Source organism: Passer domesticus, chromosome 1, assembly GCF_036417665.1.
Source record: "Passer domesticus isolate bPasDom1 chromosome 1, bPasDom1.hap1, whole genome shotgun sequence".
Classification (NCBI taxonomy): domain Eukaryota; kingdom Metazoa; phylum Chordata; class Aves; order Passeriformes; family Passeridae; genus Passer; species Passer domesticus.
In genome coordinates this window covers 20,700,110-20,714,925 of record NC_087474.1, presented here as the reverse complement: position 1 = coordinate 20,714,925, position 14,816 = coordinate 20,700,110, and the positions used below count along the sequence as shown (strand labels likewise).

At 36.5% G+C, this 14,816-nt stretch overlaps 1 protein-coding gene across 8 annotated transcripts; it reads left to right on the top strand.

The window, feature by feature from the left end:
• The first annotated feature begins 14 nt into the window (after positions 1–14).
• Positions 15–14,251, top strand: SLC25A40 (solute carrier family 25 member 40). Of its 8 annotated transcripts, none has more exons than XM_064409187.1 (12): positions 15–164; positions 1,063–1,181; positions 1,941–2,000; positions 3,150–3,256; positions 5,052–5,119; positions 6,741–6,865; positions 8,090–8,263; positions 10,691–10,707; positions 11,033–11,114; positions 12,694–12,774; positions 13,659–13,882; positions 14,004–14,251. In XM_064409187.1, the coding sequence occupies exons 2-11, from the start codon at positions 1,088–1,090 to the stop codon at positions 13,769–13,771; spliced, it is 921 nt and encodes a 306-aa protein (XP_064265257.1). In that variant the 5' UTR covers positions 15–164; positions 1,063–1,087; the 3' UTR covers positions 13,772–13,882; positions 14,004–14,251. The 8 variants fall into 8 exon arrangements, with proteins under 8 accessions (XP_064265257.1, XP_064265238.1, XP_064265248.1 ...); XM_064409168.1 differs by having other exon boundaries at positions 10,598–10,707; XM_064409210.1 differs by lacking the exon at positions 15–164 and adding an exon at positions 2,363–2,538 and having other exon boundaries at positions 1,092–1,181; positions 1,941–2,016; positions 10,598–10,707.
• The last annotated feature ends 565 nt before the right edge of the window (positions 14,252–14,816 follow it).

Here is a 14,816-nt window from a genome sequence, read left to right as displayed (position 1 = left end):
GGGGCGGGCGGAAGGCAGGCGAGGAGGGGAAGGAGCTGTGGGGCCGGAGCTCGGCTGCCTTGGCTCTGGAGGCGGGGGAGCAGTGGCAGCGTTCCTCTCTCCTCACCACAACCCTGTACTTGAGTCGCAGAGACCTTTGCCCCCGGCGGGCCGCCGATAAATGGGTATGTACGCAATTCTGGCAGCTGTCCCCTTCTTAGTTAAAGATACGTGAAAAATAAACAACATTCCTACCCGCCGTTGTAGCTGTTAGTACCTAAGAGGCCGGAGTTGGTTTGTGCAACTTAATCTTTTTTATCTGACTTGAAGCTTAGTGGAAATAACAAAACATTCTTGTGAAGTCAGTGAAAAGCTTAGATCAATGTTTCTAACAAAGTTTGGGCTGCACTTAAGCACAGTGGTGCATTTAGAAAGACACACCTCTATTTGGGGATTTTATTTACGGAAGTATTTTTATTATCTTCTCCTGTCCTGGCTAGTTGCAGATATTGTGAATGCATTCCTGAATGCAGCCGTAGAGCAGGATTCATTCAAGGAATTAACATTTGATGGTGGCATTTTTAGTAGTTAGTCCCTGCCTATAACGGAGGAGCATGCCAGGGCACACAGTCATCGCTAGCAGGCTGTGGCTCTTGGCTCAGCCAGGAGACCTTTCTGGGTTCTCTCAGGAGAGATGGCAGTCAGAGAAGGGCTGGGTCAGTTATTCTGCAGCTTCAGTTTATGGGCCACAGGCTGGGAGTTTATCTTTGTAAGGATTATTTGCATGTTTGTAAACACTTCGTGGCAGTTAAAGGCAATATGTGTCAAACATTTCATGTGGTGTGCAGGAACATGTAAATTTTGTGATTCGTTTAAGAAGGATTTTGGAGATTTATTGTCTTTAAAAAACTTACTTGGCTCAAATAATCTCAAAAATTACTGAGATGCTTCTATATAAGTAGAAAAATAACATTGCTGGTTCTACATAACTTATTAATGAAAATTGAAAATATTTATTCCTTTACTTTTTTTTCTGCAAATTTTGAGTGTAGTCTTACAATATGTTTTTCTGTGCCTTAACAGGTGTTTCTTCTCTGGGCATAAAGCCATGGCTGAAATGAGCAATATCAATGTACAAAAACTAACCATTGTTCAACAAGCAATAGCCTCTTGTTGTGGAGCAATACTTACATCATTATTTGGTAAGGCAAACTATGAAGCTGGCCACAGAGAGAATCTCACAAAATTACTCTTCAGTTTGACTCAGCATGATGTCTCCTTACGTATGTTTCCATTAATGTGTGGAGTTGAGCCAATATATTCAGAGGAAGATGGTCCAGCCACTGCAGCATTCAGCATGTCTCAGCCTGTGGTAGTTGTAAGGGCTGCAGTGGAAGCAGTGGAACATTCACTAAACCTTCACTTACTTTTCAAGAACCCCAATGTTTTACATATTGGCTACATATAGCAAAAAAGAAAAGTGCATAATGACTTCAACTTTTTTTTTTTTTTTGAAAGTTGTATTATGGTCAGTTAATTGAAAAAGAAAACACACATGAAGAATGCTGTGCTATTTTATATGCCAGAAGCCAAAATTTGATTTTGCATGCCTTGTGGTATGCTACTTATAAAAGCAATTTCAGACAATGATACAGTAGCTTTTGAATGAGCTTTGTGTATTTCTAACATTTCATGGCTATGCAACTGTTAGTAAATTAGAAAATATAGATATGATATCTTGCAAACCATACAGGGTGTGTAGTTCTCCTTTGTCTCTGATAGCATTGTCTCTGTTTGCTAACATCCCTTTTCTCTCTGCTTGATAACATTGTGAAATCTGTTAGGTGGGGGTTCCCCCCCCTTTGGAAAAAAAAGTTCTAGAAGTTCATGATAAGGCATCTGTAAATTTCTACTTTTTCAGGGGATCAGGGTGTTTCTAAATGACTTCTGTTTCATTTTAGTAACTCCTCTTGATGTTATCAAAACTCGACTGCAAGCCCAAGGGAATCCATTCCATGACGGTAAACAAGCAAATGTGTATGTAGTGTAAGGGGGGACACAGTTTGCTTTTTGCTCTTGTGTTTGGCTGATAGTTGTCGTAATGCTGTGCTGAGGTGTAGAATGTTTGAGTTTGTTTCTCCAATATAACTGTGGGGGGGAAAAAGTAGCACACCAGTATGTACTAAACAAACACAGTAGAAAAAAAATCCTTTACATCCATATAATTTTAAACAGGCTTTTTTTTTCCTGTCTTAGTATTTTCATTATGGCAGAATGTACAACTGAGTTGAATCAAACAATAAAAAGCTGTTACTAAATGAATAAATAATTCATCAGAGGGCTTATGTGGTGAGGATGTTATATCAAAGTTCATCTCCTCCAGAATCCAGAGATTTTTGAAATGGAGAAGTCTTAACAAGTCACTTGCCACTTGAGCTCTAAATAGATGAAGATATTGTGCTCTCAAAGATGTGCTAATGGTTCCTACTATTTACTTGTACTTAGTATATGAGATTTAAAAGGAAAGAAGATGACTGGTTTTTCATGTTGAATGTGGAGGTGAGTATTTGCAGTCACACTTGCAAATCAAATTAAGAAAAATACTTGTGCCTTCTATCCTGTTTTTAAGTAAGTTCTAAAGCCTTCAGAATTTGCAAATATGAAGCTTGAAGTATGTTTTTGTAATGGCAATAATATTTTATCAAACAGGTTGAAAGTACATAATGTAGGAGAAGGGATGATCTAGTATAAATACAGACAAAGATAAGATATAATAATAATAATATAGATAAGATACAGTATCTCCACTTGAAGTGGATGCTGAGGTTACTTAATAAGAGATTTAAAAGTCTGAAAGATGTTCACAGTTACATGCAACAGTGACGTTCAGGTCTTGTGTTAGTTTTACCTTTCAGCAGATGGTAATATAACCTAAAGATGTCTCTTGGAGCCTTGTGAAGGCAGTTCCATTCAGTTGGGCTGTCTGAGTGTTACATTTGTACCCTCTCTCATTTGACCTAATTTTTCATTACTGACTTAGCAAAATTATTTTGCCCCTCTGTGTCTAACCAGAAATAAATCTGTGTTGCCGTTATATCCAATTTGAAATTGCTTCTGGGTAAAAACAATCTTACAAGCATTAATGATATTCTTATATACCATTTTATTAGGAAAGTGTTTTGTATACTCCCGTGGCCATATGGATCATGTATATGTTTGTGAAAATGGGGACAGCAAAGCCTGGTATAAAAAACCTGGGCATTTCAAAGGGACGTTGGTAAGAACATTTTACATGTATATAAAACTGTGCATTTTTAAGTAGCATACTCTAAAGTTTTCAGGTTTTTTCAGGTTCTACGGGAATCTGTTATCATTTGAGAGGGTCTTCATGTAGTTACACTGCTGATTGATGATACCTTCTACTGTCTGCAAAAAAATACATATTCCTTCCTTAAGGTGAACAAGGAGGCAGCTGCACAGCCCTCCTCACAGGTTACTGGCTTTTATGATTTTATTTTCCCCACTTCAGCTATTTTGGCAGTAGTTGCTGATTGCAGGTAATAATTTTCTCTTTCCTGCTTACATCCCTTGTGCCCACACATCTCCCAATGTGCTTCTGAGCTGAACTAATGGTGTTTAAAGTTAAATTCATGTGTTTAAAGTTAAATTCATGTGTCAAGTTCTCTATCCAGAGAAGTCTCTATGCTGTCAAGTATCTAGACCTGTAGAAGTAGCATTTTCCTAAGCAGTTGAACCAGTCTTGCTGGCAGATACTGTCATGCTGGTTCATTAGTCAGATTTTCTTTTGACTCTGCCATGAAATTAAACCTATGATCAAGGATTTTTCAGAATTAAAATCTTGAGAATGGGATGTAAATGCAAAAGGTGTCTTCAGCAGTTTAAAAGGGTTTTTTTAATTAATAATTTTACAAGTATGAGTTTTTCAATTACCTTTGCTATGTAATTTTAGAAAGTTAGTTTCAGTTAGTTAGTTTTCTATTAGACATGAATTTATGCCTAGTTTTGCCGTAACAAGTGGATTCTTAAAGAAGAGTGACTATCATATAGCTTAATGTTTTTTTTTAATTAGTCTTATCTTTTATCTATACCTTCCTGTTTTGTAAACTTACTGAAGCTATAAAGATAGTAACCAGCTAGTAAAAAGTGTCTTTTTTGTTAAACCATGTTAGGACCTTTAGGGATTCTTGGCTTCCTTTCAAAGCTAATCAGGTTTATTGTAATAAACCATTTCTTTGTTTTTTCCATTCAGCTTTTTGCCTCACAGGATTAGTCCATCAAGGCTGTCTCCCCTAAAGCTGTTTGCTTTTTTCTTCCTCTAAGTCCTTTCTGTGGTCTGCCGGACTCTTGTCTTTTGGGGCTCTGTAATAATGTCTGGTTTTAGGCGTATTCTAATCCATTGAATCCCACCCAACCTCTTTCCCCAGATGTTTTAAGAAATTTAGTACCCTGATACTACAAAGTTTGTGGTTTTGCTTGTGATTTTAGCTGAATAATCTTCAAGGTTTTGTGTTCTTCTGCTGTCAGTCTCCTGGCAATATACAGGACAGATGTAATAATAATTGAAAGCTTGTATATGGTATAGTGTATACACATTGCATGTATGGGGGTCACATTGTCAGAGGAAGTATTGAAGAATCTTTGAGAATTAGTTGCTATTTCATGCCTAGAAACTCTGCTACATATTGAAAACATATTTTAGTGGATTTTTTGGGGAAGTTTCCACAAATTGCTGCAATACCATATTAGTACTGAAAATAGTTATTCACGGGACTGACAGTCACTGATAAACACTTAGTACTTTGGCTTTTTAAAGATGGAAGGAAATTCTTAATTTCAGTCACATAAATTAGTCTGTTCAGCTCAGTGGAACTGTTTGCATGGTTAAGTGTGATAGCTTCTGTAAGCAGTTATAAAATTGGAATCTTACAATGATAAGCCATTTTAGAAACATACTTTTAAAGACATTAGTTTTGTGTTCTGCCAGCTAAAATGCATTACTAACTACAAAAGTTTGTAGCTAATTATTCCTCTTTGCCTGGTTATATTTTTAGGATGCATTTGTGAAAATTATTCGAATAGAGGGAATTAAGTCGCTGTGGAGTGGGCTTCCCCCAACACTGTAAGTTGGGTTTTTTGGTGACATGCTGTAAGTTATTGTTAAAAAAATTACTTAATTATTTTTGAGAAATTACTTATTTCTAAGTTATTTTAAAAATATTGGTCAATTCTGAAGTTACAGACTAATCAGTTTGATCAGAAATGTCTATGGACAGTATAATTTTTGTCAGATTTTAGAATTTTCTGATACATTCTCTGTAGTTAAGCAGGATTAATAGACTTCTCATTCTGCTGCTTTTTTTTCCCCCTACTATAACCATTCCTTTGATAGCATCATTGAATCACAGGATGGGACCTGGTCTCTTGAGAGGGTCAGTCTTCAACACATTCTTGTTGTATCTTGTTACTTAATGACTTGCTATCAGCAGCACAGCTGTTTCCAGACACTCTGGCGTTGCACTTCATTACCCTCACTTAATTTTTGTAATCATCTTCTTTATTTCAAAGAACTTTGGGGTTTTATTCTATCTGGATAAACAGATAATTCATTTTCTCTCTACAAGAGCAATTTACATATTTAAACACTGCAATCAGATCTCCTCCTGGTCTTCTCTTTAGGCTTAACAGCTCCAAACTGTTTTATCTTTTTATTCATATTAACCTAGTATAGATAGAAATTAAGACCTTTATAATTATGTTCTCCTTCATAAACCAAGAAAGTTTTTAAATCTAAGATGTGTATTAAACTTGTATCTTACAAGGCACAATGTGGGAAGTGCCCAGTGGGAAGCACTTTTCATTTGCAGACAGTGCTCAGTGTATAGGCACAAAAAAGCAAAGCATGGTGGAGTTCAGCCTTGTTTACCCTCCAGTATGTGGCAATTTCAAAATATAAACCTTAAGACCTGACTGAACTGTTCCAGTCAATACAGTTTTTTACAAAGCACGTGTTTTGTTCTCCAGCCAGCAGAGAACTAACTTCTTTGCTGGAGAGAGTCACACAAGTCGAAGAGAAGATACAAACTAAGCCATGTTGGTTTCCCCAGCATGACAGTCCTCGGTGGTTTTTGGTAATGGTGGTACATGCTGTATTGGCACAGACATAACACAGAAGTGTAATTGCCAGATTACAGTAAGATGTAGTGCTTTTCCCCTACACTGAATGATTATTGAATCTACCTGTTGCTACTACAGTCTGTACCATGCTGGTATGGAAGAAGCTTGTATTTGTGCATACTACATTGTCTCTCAAGTAGTGAGTATCATGGCTGTTGATCAAGAGCATAATATCCAATTGTTACATAAATAAAAGTTAAGGTTAGTAGTACTTGTGTAATATTTTGTTTGGATTCTTCATTTTCTGATCTTTAATTTCCCATTCTTTACCAAAATAGTTCTGGAGCTGGTGTGGAATAGATTTTGACTGAGATAATCTACCATCATTTTACTTACGGTTTTCCCTAATGAAATGAATACCTGGGAGATGTGTAGGTTTGAAACTCTGAACTAGAAGCAGTGAATCAAAGCTATGGGATTAATGTTGGTTTTTTTATTAACCCATTACGCACAGCTGAAGATTTAACTTTTTTAAAAAAAAGTTAAGTAAAAAATCAATACAAGACAGTTGACTTTATTCTCCTGCTTTCCTGGTATTAATTTAAATTTCTTCTCTTATATTTTAGAATAATGGCAATTCCTACCACAGCAATCTATTATACCTGCTATGATCAGCTGTGTGAAGCTTTGAAAAATAGACCAGGAAAGCATGATGAGCACATTCCAGTTATTGCAGGTTCCTTAAGCAGATGTAAGTTGTCCTCTGTTTAAAGAGAAATCGGAACATAATACCTCTATGCTGTTTTATTGGGTTTGTTTTGTTGACTTTTATTTAAAGTAAATGTGCTGTGGGTTTAAATGATAGGAAAGAATACTGTCATTACCCAGTATTTCTTGGGGAACAGAACCCTCTAACCTGGAGTAATGAGATTTGGTTTTGCGGAAACACTTTTGCTACATTTGTAATTTGTTCAAAATTTTATATTTCTAGATTTCTACCAAGGGCAGTTTAATTTAAGTCTGTTCTGCCATCAGTCTAATAATAAACATCATAATTTGCTATCATGGAAGGTACATAGGTAATTATAACAAAGATGAAAATTGGACTTGTACTGGTTTTACTAATGTATGATGTGGATGGAAATTATATATTTTCTTACTTTTGTTTACCGTTTTCTTCATCTGTTTTTGTAGAATTAACTCGGATAATATATTTTAGGGCTTTCTTAGAACGGTCTCTTGATGCAGTTCCATGTTGTACCTGTGACAACCATGAGGGCACTGGCAGACTAGTGGAAAAGGAATTGGTATTTGTGGTGGTGTAGCACATTGCTCTTATTAGGCTGTTCATGTGTAAAACCTTATTCCAGCAACAGAAGAAAAATTCTTGGATCTAGTAAAATTTTCAAAGTCTGTTAGATGTGTTATGGTAGCTTGTTACTGAATGATGACTCACTGACCATTGTGCAAGATGCAAGAGTTACTTTATCAGATACAGATTGCCTGCTAATCGTTCTTGATAGTTTAAGATAAGAGCGGCAAAGATGCTTAGGAATCAATAAAAGCTTAAATCTGTAACCACAATTCTGTCCTTAACACAAAAAGAAGCCTTAAGCATCAAGATTGCTTCTTCAAGTTACAGTTTAAAATGGGAACTAATGAAAATAATTGAGTGTAAGTACTTGAAATCTTCAGCCTATTTATGTGTTAAATCTGAAAAGTGAGGATTCTCAACATGTGACATTGTTTACAACATGATAGCATTGAAAAAACCCACTAAACTGGAAACGTAGGTACTGTGAATAGGCATGTTTTCCATAGTTGGAAAGGAAACTTATTTTGGGAATTAGTTCAAGAAAAATGAGAGAGTTGAAAAGAATCAAATATATAAAGTAAGGTGAGACATGACTTGAATGCTCATGAAATTGTACTGTTAAATATTGATTTTTCTAAAAAAGCCATGTTTCCTTTGCAGTTGGTTCTGCCACTGTGGTGAGTCCCCTGGAGCTGATCAGAACTCAAATGCAGTATCGCAGGTCATCCTACAAGCAGCTGTACCTGCGTGTCAGCTCCAAAGTGGCTGTAGATGGGTGGCTCTCCCTGTGGCAGGGCTGGACTTCTACTATTCTGAGAGATGTACCTTTCTCAGGTAAGGTTTATTTCCCATGTAGGTTTTTGTTTATGTTTTTATATTATTTTTCTGTGGTTTTAGGTAGTTTTAATAGTTGGCTTTAGAAATTTACTTTTTCTCTTTTGAGCGTTTTTATTTACAAATTCTCTGAAGATGTGATTTTTCCCCGCCCCCCAATTTTGTTGTGGATACCAGACAGGATTCATTGTTACATTCCCTTTCTCTGTACTTAGACTCTTTCTTCTCATCTTCAGCTTACACAATGACTGCTTTTGAAGAGTTTCAGCTGGAAATTTTCTCTGTGATAGAAATAATGGCTATTTTTTGATAAACCTGCTGTATCTAAGTGTTCTGTTACATAATTTTGGAAACATGTACAGAGAGTGACACAGTAGTGTCTTCAAGATTTTATTTTTTTTTAAATCAAGATGAATTCATTTGTATAACTGCTCCAAAAAACTCTTTAGCAAGACTTGAAAGCTGAAAGCCTAGAAGAAGAAAAGTCTGATTCAAAGCATAACTAGTCCTAGGGCTATTCCTTAAGGTAACTGGGACAGATGTTACAGGGGAGACTGCTGAAGCACCAGAAAGCCCCTGTCCCTTTAAGGCCTATTTTTGTCAGAATACTTTTGGATCATCAGACATCAGTTGTCATTGAAGCAGTTTCTGTCATTGGTGTAGTACCAGAAATCTTTAAACACTTTATGTTGGCCCAGAAAAATTCTTCAAACCTGTTTTTGGAAAGATTCTTATTCAAACCTGGTTTTGGAGTCAGAGAACCCTTGATGTATTTGACCTGCTATCTGTGTTGTCTTACTTCACTCTTAAGATGATCTCATATCTAATTTAATTTGTGTTTCCAATCAATCTTGTGGGCTGTCATTGGTTTGGGCTGTTACAGAATATGTGTACCCAGAGTAAATTTTAAATTGGCTGTGAACCAAAGTGAGACATATCTGGGGTGTGATGAGGATATTTACTTTAAAATTGCAGTTGGTAGTTAAGTGAGTAAACTGAATGAAGTTATTTCAGCTGTCTTTTCAGGAACAGTGCTCTGTTCTCTTTCACTTCTACTGGAAAGTGTTTGAAAATTGTGACTGGAATATATTTCCCGCCTAAAGATCCAGATGGGACTTAATTTAGTCTTCCCTATTTAGTGATAGGGAAGGCTTCTGAACCTATGAAAACATAGTTTCACTACGGCTAAAGACAACTGCCAGAATTCATCTGAATCTTTTGTCTGAAGTGTTTCCTCTTCAATTTTTATTTTGAATTTATTTATTTTTCTTCTTGCCAAATGCAATTTTCTCTTAGGCTGTTCTCCGAGGTTTGTAAGGGAACTCTCAGATTCTTCATCTGATTCCTGCTGTCTGACTTCAAGTAGAAGCTCTTATTCTTTTACTGATTTTTGTCAGTACTGGTGTGGCTGGAGCTAGTTAGCTTCCTTCCCCTGCTGCTTTTAACAGAGTGGGAAGATCAGAGGAGTGCGCAAGGAACAGGGCACTAAGGTGATGTGCATTCTTCTCAGCCCTTTTCAGATTCTTGTGTCCACACCTGCTGTTCCTCCACTGCTCCAAGCCAGGCTTGTTGATTTTTAGTCAGTTTCCACACTGCTGTGGCATTCCCTGGACAGCCAGTGGCCACTCACTCATCTGAGCCCAGTCCTTTGTGGGCATGATGGTAGAGGCACAAGTTAACCTATAAGGCAGTAGCTGCATGTTGAGAACTACTCAACCAGGCAAGTAGTTAGAAAGCAGAAAAAGTGCAGTTTAGTTCAGCAGATGGTCACAGAAACAGATGTTATTCCTAAAAGTTGTTTGCTGGATTTTCCTTTGACAGTCTCAAGAGAGGCATTTCCCTATTAGTAATTCCAGGGAACAAAATTAGATTTTTTGGTTCTTTCAGAATTAAATTTTATACTGTGCCTCAAAAAAGTATGAGGCAGTCCTGAGCAACATCTCATTTTGTGTGAAATGTGTTTTTATAGAATTACTGAGACCTATGAAATATGCCTGAAAACATAGCAAGTAATTAGATTTTTTGATTTATTTTAAATTGAATGTGAGTTTTATAGTGCTTGGGTTAGATTGTGTCAAGGTAGGGGTTACCTAAGGGAAAGACAAAATGACTAGGCTAATTTCTATCATATGATGAAATTTGGGATATGGAGAACAAGGGGACATAGTAATCTGTCCATGTGTTATCACACAGGACACTTACTATGCTTTCAGCTCATGTTTCTGTTTGCTTCTTTTGCCACAATATTATTCTTACATCTGGACTTGATACAAGAATTTTTGTACTTGATATACAAATTTGTTGTAATGCAAGTTTAATTTTTTGTAATCATAGCAATGTATTGGTATAATTATGAACGTTTCAAGAAGATGATGTGCAAGGAAGTTGGTGCAAATGAACCTACATTTTTTGTTTCTTTTACTTCAGGAGCAGCATCTGGCTCTGTAAGTATATAATTTAATTTCTAGTACTATTCTTTATTATTAGCACTAATAAACAATTTAAAAATGTATAATTTTGGATTATTCTCTCAGAAGTGTTGTATATTTTGGGGTACTTGTATTTTAAACACATGTGGTGTGGCATTCAACCTGACTAAATAAATCTGAATAAACTACAATTTTCTGACATACAAGACTTAAAAATATCATGTGCTTAGAATATCAAATCTAGTTTTAAATTGTGTGTGCATTTCAATTAATTTTTTTTTTAAAATAGGGTTAAATTTTAATTTTTTGTGCACTAACATTACAGCCTCTTTCCTGATAGATTGCAGCTGTTGTAACTCAGCCATTTGATGTAGTGAAAACACATAGACAGACTCAACTTTGGGAGAATGAGACCTTAAAAAGTAAGTTGCTGGTAAGAATAAAAAAACCCTATAGTGTTTCAAAAAATAAAACCTAGTATTTGGGTATGGTTTGTGGTAGGAATTTTAAATATTTGCCATTTCTAAAGTATATGTAAACATTTTATCACTCAGGAATTTTTTCTTTCCCAAACTGTAGTATATTTTATCTCCTAGGAGATATACATTATCTCCTAGGAGAATACCATATTTCATTAATGGCATGGAAGAGGGGAAAGGTGTGAGTTCAGTGCAATATAGGTTAATAAGATGGTATAGAATTGAAACAAGGGAATCCAAAGCTATTACATTTAGGCAGACCAACTGCAAATTTGAGATGTCCCTGCTTCTTGCAGGGGTGTTGGTCTAGATGACCAATAAAGGTTCTTTGGTTCTTTTGAACCCAAACTATTCTATGATTCAAGTAAGTTATATTTCAATAGGCAAAAAAGTAACTTCATAGCAAACATTCAGGTGAACAGTGATCTATTGAAAAAGTCTTCAAAATAACATTCACTACCACTTGCTCCTACCTGGCAATATTCTTGTGATAAGTATTAGACTAGAAAAAGAAAGTATTATGCTCGGGTTGTGTATTTTTTACCTTATTTTTATGTGATTCCAAAAAAAATATTTTTGAGGACATATTAATGAATGTCCCAACACCTTTAAAGGATGAAAGAGGAAGTTTCTGTTTTCCTCTTGTCAGTAGAGCACTGCTCTGTTTTATTCAAATTGAAATCATATATAATACCTTTGTTTTCCATTGCTTGGGATGTGGATCAGTGAAGGCCTTAGATTAACCTAAATAAATGTTATATCGTGGCTTTAAGATTACAGACCATTAAAAAGACTGTATCCAAATAGGTTTTGCTTAGAAAATAAGTGCTCACTTTTTGGCATGAGGTTTCATTCTCTCAGGTAATTTTTTTTTTCCTTAGAGTAATTCTTGAAAAAATTTATTATCATTTGGTCACAGAACAAGAATTTAAAAAGTTTTAAACATAAATAGTTACTGTTTTTAATCTTTTGCCTGTACTGATGAATGTAAGAATTCCTTCCTAACACCACTTTGAAATATATGTCTGCCATATATTGATTAGGTTAATATTAATAATACTAATTTATATTTTTAAAATTCCATTATGGTAATCTTTAATTTGTGCCAGTTTAATTCTTTCCAAATCCAGTTACTGTTGGAGTTGGAAACTGACTATGCATCTACATTTTGTCTCTCTGTGATTGCAAAAATATTTTTGGCTTCCAAAGGCTGTGGGACATTCCTGATAAATGTATTCTATGAAACTGCTTTGGCTTTTTTCACCTGTATCAGCAATCAAGTAAAGACTATAGTAGCTGTTCATATATCTTACTCTAGGTTTTACTACAGGTCTTTTCCATTATTTGCTGCTTCAACTTGTGTATTTGCATTCTGCATTAATTTAACATACCGTATAAATAAGATGGATAAAATTAACAAAAAAAGGCATTAAACCTAACAATTACATCTTAATTTCTAAAAATATCATTCTGTGGCATTGCATGGATTGCCTAATTCACTGTTGTCTTGTACTGTATTGAGTTCCACAGAGGGACAGTAAATCAACCTGGGCAGTTATGAGGAAAATTGCCGCTAGAAATGGGATTGCTGGATTATTTGCAGGTAAATTTTTTCCTATCACTAAAAAAAAAATCAGACTAGAGAATTCTTAATCATAGATGTTAATATGCATAAATTATATATTTCCACTTCTGTGAGCACTGTCAGTTATGCAATAGTTTGCATATATAAAGCAACAGACATGCACACATTGGCCTCTCCTGGGATCTTCTTGGTAGAGTACCATGGGATTAAGCCCTGGAGGGAAGAGAGGCCCAAGAAAGCTGGTTAATATTCAAGAATCACTTCCTCCAGGCTCAGGAACAATGTATCCCAGCAAAGAGAAAGTCAGGTGAAAACTCCAGGAGGCTTAGAGATGCTCTTGATCAGCCACCACTTCAGTTCAGTTGGCCACACGTAGCTGAGATGACTGGGGTTAGCCTGCCTGGCTCCTTGCTGCTGTTCCAAAGTCACAAGTTCTCGTGTGTCATCTGTGTTGGCTCTCTACAGATGTCTTTGCGTTTCAAGTGGAAGTAGAGGGCTGACTGCGTGTGGACAAGGGGATTGAGCCTTATTTCCCTTCCTCTAAACTGAAGCACTTTCCAACCTCCACTGGCAAGATCACAGTTGACTATAATGGGAGACATTTAACACTTAAATTCCATCATTTATTCATGTGACCAGGATTCTTCATTTTGGTAGAGCAGAGACACAATGGGTTTGAGGCAGGCAGCCCACACAGGACAGTAGAGGTGAGGGCATAAGGTCATTACACTGGTAATACCTGCAGCCAGTAAATTCAGTATTTTGAGGCATGTGAACAGGTAGAATCCCAGCTCTAAACTGATATACTATGGTATTGATGTACTGTGATCAACACATTGTACTGCAGCACTTGGTTACTGAAAACAAACAATAGTGAATACTTCCCTTTCTTTTTTGGACAGGTATTGCTCCACGGCTGTTTAAAGTTGCTCCTGCTTGTGCCATAATGATCAGCACGTATGAATATGGAAAGGCCTTCTTTTCTCATTTAAATGAAAAAAAGAATCATCCATAGTTGTTCTTCATCCGGTTGTATGAAGGCAAAGTATATGATGGAAGTTGTGCCAAATTTAAATCTGTGAAGATGTTTTTTAGAATTCCCAGTGAATTTCTACCATTACATTTGGTAACTAAATAAAGCTTTATTTTTAACTTTCACAAAGGAATCATTCACTCTTTTTATTAAGAATAAGAAAATGCACATCACCTTGAAATTATCATTGAAGATTTTATGACTTCTCTTGCAGCTGGAGAGAAAAAAGAAAGGAAGGAAGAACAGAAGAAAAAAGAAAGGAGGAAGAGAAGAAAAATTGAGGCTGGACATAGCAATGAAGAATAATGACTTCCACTGTGTTAGATTTTCAGTCATGATTAAACATTTTAGTTGGGTTTTAAAATTATGTTTTAAAATGTTTTGGGTTTCTAATTGTAAGATATATTTATTTCTCAGTAAGGAGGTTGAGACAGCAAATTCAATAAATACTTATTTATTCTTGCTGCGTGTTATGTGTTTCATTCTGTACATGTTTGTTATTTGCAGCTCTGTATTTTTGCGTGACTGCATTTTATAAAAGCTTCTCAGGTTTATTTGAAATGAAAAATTCTGTAAAACTGGAAAAATACTTATGTTCATTAGACACTGAGAGAGTGTGGTGCACACACTGATGGCGGAGCAGGGGTTTTTGTTTAAGGTAACACTGGAAGAAATTAAAGCACACCTATACAGTGAAGCCAAAGGCCTGTTCAGGTGCTCTGCAGGAACACTCCTGCACGTGTTCTGGGAGCTGCCCGTTGTCACTGTCACACTGCTCCAAGGCAGGGCTGGGCTGTGCACGCTTTGGGGCCACCTGTCTTGTAAGGCCAAGGTTGCTGGCACAGGGAGCGGTGATTGTGTGCCAGCTTGCCTCAGCCCTGCGCCCCTCTGAAGGCAAGAGCGTGTGCAGGCTGCTGCCACAGGCACAGCCACCCTCTGCCCCCACGTGCTGCACTGCTGGCAGGGACAGCTGCAGCACTGCCCTTGGCTGCAGGCACTCCAATCACTAAATCAGAGCTGCCTCTCT